This window comes from Dama dama, chromosome 1, assembly GCF_033118175.1.
Source record: "Dama dama isolate Ldn47 chromosome 1, ASM3311817v1, whole genome shotgun sequence".
Lineage (NCBI taxonomy): Eukaryota > Metazoa > Chordata > Mammalia > Artiodactyla > Cervidae > Dama > Dama dama.
Window position 1 is genome coordinate 40,191,873 of NC_083681.1, and position 14,649 is coordinate 40,206,521.

At 42.9% G+C, this 14,649-nt stretch overlaps 1 protein-coding gene across 9 annotated transcripts in view; it reads right to left on the reverse strand.

The window, feature by feature from the left end:
* The window catches only part of TEAD1 (TEA domain transcription factor 1), a 265,476-nt gene that overhangs the window by 73,944 nt on the left and 176,883 nt on the right, over window positions 1-14,649 (reverse strand). For 3 of the 9 annotated variants that reach the window (XM_061147483.1, XM_061147434.1, XM_061147441.1), the window contains 3 exons: window positions 4,078-4,142; window positions 1,625-1,687; window positions 1,473-1,535 (listed from right to left, as the gene is read on the reverse strand). In XM_061147483.1, the coding sequence (XP_061003466.1) occupies window positions 1,473-1,535; window positions 1,625-1,687; window positions 4,078-4,142 (191 nt within the window). The remainder of the gene's footprint in view (window positions 1-1,472; window positions 1,536-1,624; window positions 1,688-4,077; window positions 4,143-14,649) is intronic. The other 6 variants (XM_061147493.1, XM_061147456.1, XM_061147463.1 and 3 more) reach the window with 3 other exon arrangements.

Genomic DNA, 14,649 nt, shown 5'->3' on the forward strand with positions numbered 1-14,649 from the left:
GTCTAGGGCTGTGTGCCCTGGTGAGCATACAGGAACCACACAGTGCAGAAACAGAGCAATTTAAAACATCGCAGATGGAAACATAAAGTTGATGTCTATAAACTTCTTTGTACATCATTAATCCGTTAGGGAAACTAGAAACAGAGCGAGAACTTGAGCAAACACTGGGGTGGTTACATCCACATAGAAAGGACTGCACCTGTGGTTAAAAAGCAGGAGCTATGAAGTTATTTTAGTCTTCCAACTGCTCAGCCAGTGCAGCTAAAAGCCAGCCACCATCAGCCACACGTGCGAGCGAGCCAGCATGCTGCCCACTGCAGAGGGCACACCAAATGCACCTTCCTGGTCACTAGTCCTATTCCACAGCCAGCCTTGTTTGCATTTAAAAAGTTGGAGGACCTTGGGAAGAGTCCTGGCGTTCACCACTTAGGGCTGTGAAATTACACTTTGTTCTTTAGCTTAGAACAAACGTACAAATTTACTTAATATGGGTGGGGGGGGCGGGAATCAAAAGAGAACCAAAAACAGGCATGGTAGAAAGACAACAATATGGGTTATGGATTCATTTTTATTATAAAGCTCCTCCATGCAAACTGTAATCCCTTTGCATTTCTAAAACAGGACACTGGGGGGAAAAAAGAGTCATGTGTACTTTACTGCAAACTTTGGAAAGGGAGAAAACAAGGAGAATTTGCATTTTAAAACTGTCCATGCCTCTGTTTTTGCTATGAAATATATTTTAAAAGACTAGGAAATGAGGCACATGTACAAAAAAAAAATTAAATTCAAGTATAAACAGAATTGCAAACATGGATTTGATCAAAAGCTTTCTCATCTCTAAGATCTATCTTTTGTTTTTTAAGGCCTCACCTCAAATTTCTATTTTAATTAACAAAGCCACACACTTAAAAAATATTATTAAGAAATGTGGAAGAAATCTGGCAGAAAATATTCTCTGTTGGAAGAACACATAAAAAATTCCATGAAGATGTATTTTTCATTAGGTATTGAAAATACATCAAAAACACAAATTTAAAATAATTTCTAAATATTTCAAAAAGTAATTTCATGATGATCTCTTGGAAATGATTCATTTATAATTTCTACACCAACTTTACATCTCTTGAACTTTTTTTCCCTCTTAGCTCAGTGCTTCTTGGTAGGTATTTGACGACTGAAAAAAAGCAATGTTTCTGTGCTGAAAAGTTATCAAGACTAGCTCTCTGCTGCATTTGCAGTGTTATTAGGGGGACACACACACACGCACACGCACACACACACACCACACACTCTGAGCTTAATGTGAGGGTAGTACAGAAACAGAGAGATTAGACACAAAGAAATGTAAACAGCTCTCACATGCGAGGAAACTAGGTTACCAGAATCCCAGCACCAGGCATTCACCAGTCACCATGGAAAACAGGAAGTGAGATGCATAGCAACCACAAGCCAAAAAGCAGGAAAGCGCATACCTTTAGCTTGGAATGAAAATCACGAGATTTCCTTCTGGCAAGAACCTGAATGTGACTAGACACCTGCAGGGTAGGGGAAGGGAGGAAAACAAAGGAAAAGCCTGTAACCATGGAGATGAAAAGCCCCCTACAACTGGGCAAGCCAGACGTACCTTAATGGCGGCTTGAATTTCTCGAACTTTCTTTCTTGCTAAGACCTGTATATGACTAGACACCTACATTGTTCGGGTTTATGAGGGGAAACAAAACAAAACAAAACAAAACAAAAAAAAGGAAATCAAATATAAAATCGCTACTCCTTGGGAGGGTTTCAGGGTGGGGGGTGGGGGGGGAGGTTATTTGCATCTCAACAAAGCTCTGCAGTTAGGAATACACAGTCCCAGCCAGACACCAAGCCCCCAGCGCTGCTCTAAGCTTTTCAGACTGGGTCATCACTGCAGTGACTGGATTCAGGATGAAAGTTGAAGCTAATATTAGTTTTCTCACCCAGGAGAAATTGCGGGCCATGGGATGAGAGGGGGAGAGTGGGGTTGTTTTCTTTATAAAATTTAAAAGGTGGGGGTAGAGGTAAATGAAAATATTTATAGCTTCTCAGTATCAGGAGGGAAAATCCCTTTTTCTCAATTTAGAAGAGACTATCCATAAATTAGCACATTCTGCAGAATCAAAAAGCTGAAGCTGTCAGTTGTATTCTGATCTCATTAAGAGCTCTGGATTCTGTAGCAAATGTTAAAATAATACTGACATGTAAATTAGATCTCAAAGAGAAATGGAAAGACCCAGTTAGCAGAGCTTTTTTTTTTTTTTTGCCCTTATAAATATCTTTAATCCTTCCACTCTTTTGGGTATTGACTGGGCGCCAAGTGGATTTGCATATTATTACAAAGCGAAAAGTGTGAATACAGCCAGCCAGCCATCCTGTTAAAAATCTGGGTTGAAAAACCACACGGATTTGCTGAACAACAAATTCACATTGGAGAGGTATCACCAACTGCTGCCTAAAAACATCCCCAGGATGCCGGGGTGTGGAAACCGAGCCAAGCCGGGCTTCTGAAACACAATGATTCCACTGGGTAAACAAATTTGCATCTCTTTCAGCAGGACTTGGTTAAATTTAGAAGCCTCCCCTCACTGAAGGGGTTGGGCACATGACCAGAGCTCACAGATCAGCAGACAGCTCAGGTCCAGGACTTTCAGTATGTTGGGAATTAGATTTGTCTGTTTCAGAAATTTAGAAGCTTCCATTTAGAAGTTCAGAGACTCGGACTGTGAGGTCATTACTTGATTTCAAACACTCTAATGACCTTAAAAACAGGCTTTATGATAATAATTGATCCGCTTATCTCTAACTTTGTTTTCCAGTGTCAATTATCAATTTTTTCTTTCTATTTGCTTTTGCATTTTTTTTTTCTTTTAAGTACAGAGAAGCAGGAACTCCCCCATCCTCTTCACCTCTCCATCCGGCTCCTGCTTTCACCCGAATTTTGTTTTGATGTGATCTACTGGCTTGCTGTGGGCCACAGAGGGGGAGACATTCACTGAACAGACAATGCCCTGCCTCAGAGCACTGGCGGGAGGCCACCTGCCTCTGCGCTGACTCAGCAGTGGGCTCCCGGCGGGGGCACCGGGGCATTCCTGGGGAAAGCTCTCCCCGTCATAAACGCTCAGAAAAACAACTCATCACCCAAGCAGAGGACTGGAATCTGCTGCTCAGGGTTTCACAAGCGCACAACTGAGCTCGCCTTTTGGTTTGATTATAAGTTTTTAAAATTCATGCCGAATCAGGTAGCATAGTTAGTCAACACCGAAACACATATTATAAATATTTCTTTTTTTTTCTTGTTAAGAACTCACCCATGAGCTTGGTTTGATTTCCCTCCCCCTTTTCCATTTCTTTCTTTTTCTGCTTTTCATTAAACGCTAATTTCTCATCCATTCCAGTTCTGAACTGGGTCAGAGGTTTGGGCTGCTTTACATCACAAGGAGTGAAGAGCGCCGGCCCTGATGGGAGGGCAGAGGAAAATTCCCGACCCAGCGCTGCACAAAGGTATTTAAGTTGTAACTTCATTTCAGTCACAGCAGCTACTGACAAAAAGCCATAGCTTGAGGAGCAACAGTTCCCTGGACGCACATCATTCAGCCTCATGTTCTGGCCAATGCTCACGGCTGCTAGTGTTACTTTTGCAGTGAAATGATGACTAATATGTAATTGTTCCAGGATTTTACAATGCGCAAAATCTCAAAATTTCATGACTTGCAAAGTGTATCTGCACCTGCAGCTTTTACAATGTTTGCAGATGCACAGTTTGGGAAAGAAAATTGAAGATTTAGTATACAGGAGCAGTTCATACACTCCTGTGTATAGAAGGAAAAGTGAAACTTTTCCATATGTGTATAGAAGGAACTCCAGAGACCATGGAATAAAAGGTCACTGAAATGAGGAACGGCAAAAATGGAGCCAATTTCAAACACCTACAACACTGACGTCCTTACAGGGAACTCCAGTTGGGGGCTCCTAGGAGCCAAAGCACAGACAGCCACTGCAGCCAAAATGCCTCCGTGGGCCATTCGCTGACATGCACAATTTCCAGGTTGGTTATTTTACCTGTTTTCTGGTCCTCGTCTTCCCTGTCCTGAGTTTGATGTATCTGGCTATCAATTCATTCCTACCTGAAAGAAAGAAGAATTTACAATAAAGTAGGTTACTTTGGTGTGTGAGTGGGGCCGGGGTGAGGTGTAAAAAGCCTCTGAATGCTAAGACTAGAATTCGGAATCAAGAATTTTTAAGTTGTATCTGTAAGTTTATTAATGCTAGAAAAATTAAAAGTATAATTTTTGCAGAAAATATTTACTAAGGGAAATTAGGAAGAAGGGAATTTAATTATGAACTACAATCAGCAGTTAAAATGTGCCTTTTGTTTTTTGCATGCTTGTCCCTAAAGGGATGGTCACTTGTGTAAACAAATACAAGGATTAGTGTGGAAGCACACAGACCAGCTTCCGGTCTGGTTTTATTTTTCATATCCATTCCTTCTCACCCAGGTTTCTACTCATGGGTGTAGTGTACTCTTCTACACTAACTCCAGTTAGTGTCATTATAGCCATGAGAGGATGAACTGCTGTGACCACAGAAACACAAGGAAAAGAAGTTACAGTATGAAGGCAGATAGCCCCCAAAGGTAGTCACTGAATCAGTAATAAACCATACACAAAACTGTCAGTGGGGAGGAAAAAAATGACTCAATCTTTTCCATCCTTCATAACTTTCAGGGGAAAGTGCCTTAAAGTATAAACAAATGCCTCCTGTCCCTACTGCACCAAGACACTGAGAAATCTCAAACAGATGACCTGAACTATAATATAAATGGGAAAATAAATCCCCAAAGCCAAGTGGGGAAATGTATTACAAATACTACATGAAATAAAAATGCACTCATACAGGACACATGGGTCCAAACTGTCACTTTAAGCCTAACAGTGTAGCTAGTGGTCTAATTTGTGTGTACTGTCTCACTCTCCACATCCTGCATAGCTGAAGACAGCAAGAGTTTTTGTCTTCCCAGCTCATGGTGCACTGCTGGGCACACAGAAAGCAAAAAGGAGACACTAACACAGCCTCTGGTGAAAGGGAAGAACTGCATGCCTCAGGCCTCCCCAGCAGAGAAAAGAACTGAATGCTCTGGTGAGAGTGTCTTGATGGGAATCTTGCCTAATAATTCAAAAAACCTCTCCCATTGCTGCCTAGAACATTCCTATAATTATGGCTCTGTTCTCCACCTGCCTGTGTTAGGAGCGTGCAGAACATAGTCACTGCTGGAAGGCAAAGGAATTGTGGAATCTTGGTGACTTCTGAGCCACCCTTTCCCACCCCTAAAAGTCTGAGTCCTTACAGAAGCCAGCAGTTCTAGAATGAAGGAAAAAGCCCGTTCTACCTTAAATCATATTGAAGGATAAAGTCTTATTTGAGGTTTCCTGTAACTTTCACCACCACCACCCTGCTACCCACCCTCACCGCCCCCCAACCCCCACCCCGGGATTCTTCTGTTTCTCTTAACAAGAAGAAGGTTAGTTCCTAATGCACAGAAAACTCTGACAGCTTTAAGGTCCTCCAGCAGCGCTTTATCCAAGCTAAACCTTTCCTGTTCCTTTGTTATCTGTGACAAAGTTTGGAACACTCCCACCTCCATCCTGTGACCATCCTTGTCGTTTCCTTTCACAGCCTGGAGTCCAGAACTATAGGCATCTGCCTCGTCCTAAATATTCCATCTTTGTTGATGCAGCCCAGCACTGCACTAGATTTGGGGAGATTACAATTAACTGTTAACTGAAGTCAATTAATTCCAAGGTCTTTTTCATATGAGCTACTTCTCAGATATATCCCTAGCTCTGTTCCCAGTCTTTTCATGCATAGTTGGATTTTTCAGATCCAAATATAAAACATTACATTTATTTCTACTGCAGTTCATTTTTGTTAGATGAAGTCTATCATTTCCACCTTTGAGTCGTCAATCCTGATTCTGTGACTGACTGAACTTACTCTTTAACCACAGGAAAAGGACCTCTAAATTCAGTTCTGAGGATTGCTTCTCAAAGCATTCTCTTTCAACTTTTGAGAACTACCAATATCCCCTGTAGTGTCATTGGGTCTACTTCTCCATCTCTCAGATGGCTGTACAGATTTTGCAATTTGTCTCAAAGGCTGGCTGACAGCAGAGCCCAGCTAGGAGTGCCTAATTACCAGAAGTCAGACCTAAATGACAACGTCTGCAGAGGGGCCAAGCATCCTCCAGCTTGGGCCTCACGGTGCACCCTGTTCAGGGCTGAGTGGCTGGGATGAAATAAATCTAGGGCTCTGAATTACATGCAATTTCATCTGAACCTTGTCCAGATGGCAAAAACGCCTCCTGGCCCCAGACTTGCTTATTTTCTCTGAAAGCAGACAGAATAGCTTGATCCAAGTGGCCTATAACTTATATCTCCAGTTTTTAATTTCTTATGGCATTTGGTTGAATGGATGAGATCGGTACCCAGGATAGCCACGTTTGACTGTACACCCTTTGGTTTATGCAGTAGCATAAACAATGTCAACTCATACTTTGATTAAAGCGCTTCTAAAAATCACTACTACAAGAGGCCCTCACTGAGCATCTACTGTGTGCTGAGCACGACGCTACGTCGTATCATGGAAAGTCTGTCATGACTCTCATGTCCCCGTTCTTTACAGGAGCAAGATCCCCTTTCAAAATTCTATCTTCTTTCAAACCATGTTTCAAGCCAAGAAGAGTAATCGACTTGAGGTTGCTATGTGTTTCTTCTTTCCTCACCAAAAGGAATATTGTTGATTCAAATTATAAATTCAGATTCCACTAATACCAAGCATCTACCGTGAACTCAAAGCGCAGCATCAGTCACTTTATTTTATGTGAGCTTTTTTTTTTTTTAATGATGGTAAGGGTGGTTTTGTGCAGAGAAACATTAGTCAGGTTTACTTGGCTTTAAATATGTTTATTTCATCTGTTTAGTTATTTTTTTAAAATGTCCTAGTTTATCTTTACATTTTCAATTCGACTTACATATCCTATAATTTTTATAACCACTTTCAAAGGGCCACTGGATTAATGTTTGGTCCATTTTACAAACCTAGTTAAACTCCTTCAAACATTTAAACTATGTACTTAATCTATAATTAATTTAATTTTTTAAATATTAGAACTGTTTAACTTACAAAACCTTCCCTTAAACAACTCTTAGAAACCTAATAAATTCTCTTGAGTGTGCCAGCATTGCTTACAAATCTAGTTAAGACTTCAACCCTTCCCAAAATCAAGTCTAAGTCAATTACTTCATTGCACATTTTAATTTGGAAATACAGACTAACCTGTTATATGAGCCAAATTATTTTAAACATGCATACTGAAGAACTCATATGCACAAATCCTTAAAATAAAAATATACACACTATGGTATTGATTATATTAAAAATTTTATATTCTAAATCTTCCCAGAATTATAATATGCTTACTCTTTAAGGAAACAAGTATGTCATTCCAAATGATTTTGGAGTCTCTTTCTGGGTGCCTGGTTCTGAATGAATTCTTGTTAGCAACCTTCATAGGACATTCTGAGCCCTATTTATATTTCTAGAGCATGACCCTCCAAATGGTGTGGATCCATACAATTCAAAGCCCTAGATTTGACTCATGGTACTAAGGAACAGAAGGGATTCCCAGGTGGTGCAGTGGTGAAAAATGTGCATGCAGTGCAGGAGACCCAAGAGAAACAGGTTCGAACCCTCAATCTACCTCAGTCGGGAAGATCCCCAGGAGTAGGAAACTGCAACCTGCTCCAGTATTCTTGCTTGGAAAATTCCATGGACTGTAGTCCACGATGGGGTCACAAAGAGTGAGACGCTGAGTACACACACACATGACAACTGAGGTACAGAATTCTCCAACCAAGGACATGAAACTCGGAACCATCTCTCCTTTGTGCCTTACATGATGCCTGTCTGATGTAGCCGATACTTAAAGACAGCCTAGTCTGCTCTTCACAAGGAGTTCACTGTCCAAAACACAGGCTAAGATCGAGGAGATCAGCTCTACCAGTCAGACGGCCACTGACAGTGGCTCTAGCCACACACGTGGGTCATCAGTCATAAATAATTCCATCAATCTAGAAAGTCTTTCCCAAAGTACTGGAATAGAAGCTAGCTTTTAAAGACAGATTATACTTTCTCCAGCACCCCATTGACTGTATAACCCCTCAGGCGCCTCTGTCCATGGAATTATCCCGGCAAGAATACTGAAGTGGGTAAGCCATTCCCTTCTCCAGGAGATCTTCCCGACCCAGGGATCAATCGCCAGTCTCCTGCATTGCAGGCAGATTCCTTACTGTCTCAGCCACCAGGGAAGCCCTTTCCTCCAACATTTTATTATGAAAAAATTCCAACATACAGAAGTCTTCCAGAGACAGTTTCACAGTGAACACTATATACACCCACGACTCAGACCCTACCATTCACTTTTTCTACATTTGCTTTAGAACGTGTCACTCCATCTGTCCATTCCTCTGTCCATCCACTGAGCCAACTTACTGTTTTCTGTTGTTGCTGCGTTTCAAAATAAATGGCAGGCATGATAACCTCCCTACATTCTTCAGTGTGCATTATCATTAACTAGAGTGATAAGCCTGATTTTGACAGGCAGAATGGAGGGGGTAGGCCGAAGATCTTTTTAGATAGAGGAAGCAGCATTTAAAAAATATACAGAGGAAACTGCGGCTTAAAAACCAGGCATGCTGATCCTCAAGCCCCCCTTGACCACTGCGCACTCTGTCTTTCTGAGCCCAGAAATCTCCAGATTCTACATTCACGGTATCCACGACTCAGTTCCTTCATTCTTCTTGATGCTGCAGCTGCTTACTCACTTCAGTCATGTCCAACCCTGAGCTACCCTAGGGACAGCAGCCTGCCAGGCTCCTCTGGATTCTCTAGGCAAGAGTACTAGAGTAGGTTGCCATGCCCTCCTTCAGGGGATCTTCCCGGGTCTCCTGCAATGCAGGCAGATTCTTTACCAGTGATCCGCCAGGGGAGCCCTTCTCTGTAAATGCCTGTAATAGCTTATAGAGCTGAGTGGCAATGTCACACTTCACCACTAGGTGTCATTGTACCACAGCTCCTCTGTCGCACACAGTGTCTTAGAAACACACACTGTATCACAGCTTTAAATCTGAGATGCTGCAGCTGCAGTCGCCCTTGCTTTTCCCACAGGCAAGAGGCAGCAGCAAAAACAAATACAGCCTGACCTGTCGCTTTATACTGTGATACTCACCAGGCACTGCAATCTAGTTTTTATTTCCTTTTTCCTTTCTCCTAAATAACATAACACAGTTGAAAGTGAGGCCATCATTGGCTTCTCCAGCCTCCTAGATTGCCGTGAAATTTTCTGCTAAAGGGGCAATAGAGACAGAGGTGCCAGCAGAAAGGCATGGAGTTTGTGCTGTCTTACCCAGAGAGAAAGCTGGTTAACGTTGTTGTGGGCTTGTGTGTAATGGGATGTGGCCTCAAGGTCATGTTTGAGGCACAGCAAATGCAGGGTCTGTGGCTAGAAATTGTAGCCCAGAGACACTCGGCTTTAACAGTGTAAGAGTCACTTTGTAATTGAATGGAGTCAGGGAGCCACAAAGAAAGAAGCAATAAATGGAACCTCCTCTTTCCTGGCTGCGGCCAGTCGGAAGGCAAACACATATCCTGGTCTGGGGAAGAGGCTTGCACTAAGGTACCATTTGGCCCACTCTTTGCTGGGAGGGCAAGGGAGGAAACCCCACACGTTTTTCCCATGTTGAAAGAATGAGAATCAGAAAGAACACTCAAGCTTCTGATTGCTACACCAAAGCTGTATCACACAGGCACCAGTGCTATGGTTGTAGCCATCACGTCTTCCACACCCCTTCACAATCCCTAACTTGGACCCAGGGCACTGTAAGACTGCTTCTTGTTAACACCCCGAGATGTCTGAGCTCTGTACCTGACTACACAATTTCTTTCACAGCCTGCATCTCCTTGTCCATTACAACATGTGGGGATTCTGCCTACATCTCAAATGCCTTGTCCTTCATCAGCCTTCCAGCTGGAAGTGGCTGCCCCTCTCCCTAAACATACACTGCCCTTGACCCTGGCCTCTCTGCTGCTGGTTCATTTCTTTTCCCCCGGCCCTCTATTCGATCATTTTGGCACATGCCATGGCTCCAACCAGGTCATAAAGTCACTGAGAACAAGAACCAGGGAGGGAATTCCCCAGTGGCACAGTGGTTAGGACTCCCCACCCTCATGGCCAAGGGCCCAGGTTTGACACCTGCTCAGGGAACTAAAATCCCATAAGGCGAAAGCACCAAAACCAAACAAACCCAATGGCATCCATCTTTTCTTCTGCCTCCGCATCCCAGGCAGCTCAATATTTATGGAATGAATTGTCACTAGGAGCATAAAAGGCTCCTATGTCCCTATAATCCAATTTGACAATCATCAGCAGAAAGTAGAAAAAGATGACCTAGTGGGAAGAAGCAAAGAAAGATGCCTTCTACAAAGTGATGACACCACAAGGCTGCAACGCCCAATGAGGCAGCGATTGACAAAGGACTATCTTGGGCAAGGAGAGATAAGAAAGGCTTCCTTACTGAACACTGCAAAGAAACAGAGGAAAACAACTGAATAGGAAAGACGAGATCTCGTCAAGAAAATTGGAGATACCAAGGGAACATTTCATGCAAAGATGGGCCCAGAAAAGGACAGAAGTAGTATGGACCTAATAGAAGCACAATATATTAAGAAGAGGTGGCAAGAATACACAGAAGAACTATACAAAAAAGATCTTAATGACTCAGATAACCATGACAGTGTGATCACTCAACTACAGCCAGATACTTTGGAGTGCGAAGTCAAGTGGGCCTTAGGAAGCATCGCTGAGAACAAAACTAGTGGAGGTGATGAAATTCCAGCTAAGCTATTTCAAATCCTAAAAGATGATGCGGTGAAAGTGCTGCACTCAGTATGCCAGCAAATATGGAAAATTCAGCAATGGCCAAAGGACTGGAAAACATCAGTTTTCATTCTAGTCCCAATCAAGGGCAATGCAAAGGATGTTCAAAATACCGCACAACTGTACTCATTTCACATGTCAGCAAAGTAATGCTCAAGATTCTCCAAGCCAGGCTTCAATAGTATGTAAACTGAGAACTTCCAGATGTTCAAGCTGGATTTAGAAAGGCAGAGGAACCAGAGATCAAACTGACAACATCCACTGGATCACAGAAAAAGCAACAGAATTCCAGAAAAACATCTGCTTCATTGACTATGCTAAAGCCTTTGACTGTGTGGATCACAATAGACTGTGGAAAATTCTTAAAGAGATGGGAATACCAGACCACCTGACCTGCCTCATGAGAAACCTGTATGCAGGTCAGGAAACAACTCTTAGAACTGGACATGGAACAAGACTGGTTCCAAATTGGGAAAGGAGTACATCAAGGTTGTATATTGTCACCCTGCTTATTTAACTTATATGCAGAGCACATTATGCAAAATGCCGGACTGCATGGCCTGGAGAATTCCATGGACTGTATAGTCCATGGGGTCGCAAACAGTTGGACATGAATGAGCGATTTTCACTTTCACGAAGCACAAGTTGGAATCAAGATTGCTGGGAGAAATAGCAACCTCTAGCAATATTGTTAGCAATATCTAATAACCTCAGATATGCAGAGAATACCACCCTTATGGCTGAAAGCAAGGAGGAACTAAAGAGCCTCTTGAGGAAGGTGAAAGAGGAGAGTGAAAAAACTCGCTTGAAACTCAACATTCATCGCTTCTCGGCCTTTTGGCTAAGATCAAGCGTAGAAACTCAACATTCAAATAACTAAGATCATGGCATCCGGTCCCATCACTTCAAGGCAAATAGATGGGGAAATAATGGAAACAGTGAGAAACTATTTATTTTGGGCTCCAAAAGCACTGCAGATGGTGACTGCAGCCACGAAATTAAAAGACACTTGCTCCTTGGAAGAAAAACTATGACAAACCTAGACAGTGTATTAAAAAGCAGAGATATTACTTTGCTGACAAAGATCCGTATAGTCAAAGCTACGGTTTTTCCCGTAGTTATGTATGGATGTGAGAATTGGACCATAAAAAAGGCTAAATGCCGAAGAACTGATGCTTTTGAACTGTGGTGTTGGAGAAGACTCTTGAGAGTCCCTTAGACTGCAAGGAGATCAAACCAGTCCATCCTAAAGGAAATCAATCCTGAATATTCACTGGAAGGACTGATGCTGAAGCTGAAGCGCCAATACTTCAGCCACCTGATGTGAAGTTTGACTCATCTGAAAAGACCCTGATGCTGGGAAAGATTGAGGGCAGGATGAGAAAGTGATGATAGAGGATGAGATGGTTGAATGGCATCACTGGCTCAATGGACCTGAGTTTGAGCAAGCTCCGGGAAATGGTGAAGGACAGGGAAGCCTGGCGTGCTGCCATTCATGGGGTTGCAAAGAGTTAGACATGACTGAGCGACTGAACAATCAATCAATTCTTAGGCAAGATTCCACGAGACAGTGTTAAAATACTTTCCAGCCATGGACCCCTCTGTGTGACCTGAGGCTCGTATTAAAGGAAAAAGGATCTTAGCATATAAAAGCCAACAACCAAAAAGCACAAATGTAGCATACACTGCGGGAACCAAGTGTCAGCAGTGAGGGAGAGGTCTACAGAACATGTTTAGTGACCCTATCCTGCTAAAACCCGGGAGTCTGTATCTATGCATATTGCCAGAGGAGGCAGTAGACCGTTTTTATTCACTAACCTGTGAAGAGTTAATAATTAACATTTCTCCCACGCTGCTGCATCGTCCCAGCAACACTGGGAAAGAAAGGAGGTCTACCAAAGCTGGCCAGTCACCTACTAGTCAGACACCCACGCACCTACAGGGCACAAGCAACATATTAGGGTTCTGGGTGTAAAGAGATGGCGTCATCTCTGCCTTTAGGGAGCTTACATCTGTGAAGGACGCTCACCCATGAGGACAGTCATCTACGCCTCTCCATGCCTCTCACTCATGGCATGCATCACAGCTGCCAAGTTCCATTTATCTGAAAGACTGTATGATGATCACCTGTCTCCCCCATTAAAGACACGAATTTCCAGAGGAGCACAGACCCTGTGTTTTCACTCACCACTGTACTCCTAGTGCCAAAAATCAATGGGTCCTCAGAGAGCATACGGTGATGGAATGAATAATTAAATGAGAGGGATGGAGAACTGGAGTGGGAGAGGGGTACAAGGCTGAGACTCGGGGTGAAGGAAGGCTCAGGGAAAAGAGCATTCAAAATTGTCCCAGAGGAAGTTTAGACACCAGTGTCTCAGTTAATCCCTAGTATAAATCACTGACCAGAGATCAGCACCAACCAACATGGAAAATCACCAGAATGACTGTTGGGGGCTGGTACTGCGTGTTCTGGTTTGTTAGGGGCTGGTACTGCATGTTCCTGATCTAAAGGTTTACAAAATGAACTGATGGCCTTCAGGAGGTGAACAGCGGCAAGTTCCTAAAATAAAATACCCCTTGTCTGCACTCACTCAGAGGCTTACAAGGGACAGCTTTAGAAGGAAGAATACACAGACGAAGGCTGTGTTAACCCTGATTGGTCAGAACTTATTCCCTGAATCCCTTCAAAACGTCTGTCAGTAACTCAGGTCCCATCTTCCCCGAGTTCCTATCAGTCAACGGCAGCTGATAACATTATCAAGTGATGGCCCCATAAAACACTGCTGAGCAGGAGTGCTAACAAACCACACCTCTGCATTAGACAACAAGGGTCAGAGATAGCAAGTAAAATTGACTAATGTTATAGACTGAAGGTTAACAATCCCTAATGTAGGAGGGAAATTCTTTTTGTTATACTTATTTATTTCTAGAAGGAAATAATAAATACATAGATGAATACAGTTTTTCTAATGGCTCATTCTTTATGAAGCAAAAAGAGATGCTATACAATCACCTTTTTAATCCTCTAAGGAATAATTTACCTAGCCTTCATACTGTATGCCTCTGGGTGTTCTTTCTAACGGATCCTGTACACGGCTACTTGAAACTCGGCTCTGGTTTAGCCCCTCTACTGCTTCAAGACTTCTGACTACAGTCTAAAGGTCAAACTATTCAGTGTGGTCCCATCATGTGGCCCTAACTTTTTTTATCACGACACATGATCATCACCTTAATCCATTTTATCGTCATCAAAAAGGACACCTAGCTTTCAGTTCCCTGAACCAACCTGCCATTCTGAGGTTTTGCTCACAGGTACAAGATACCTTAAGAGCACCAATCAAAAGCCTTCCAGGTCCAGCTCAGAAGAGTGTCTTCTCTACGGAAGTCCATGTAAGGCCTGAAATGTGCACTATGCTTGGAGTGTGTGAAGAGGAGTGTGCCAGGGAGCCAGGCCCCTGGAGCTCAACTCACAGACCAGTGGTTGTGAAAGATCACAGTATTATAAAGCGCACTGCAAACAGACTGTGAGTTAAAAACACACTGTCCAGTATACGTGAGGCGGGCAATGGCTTGACTCTGACTGGGGAGTGGCACAGATTCCCCACACTGCCCTGGGTCCAAAGTGCTTGACTTCTGCACGG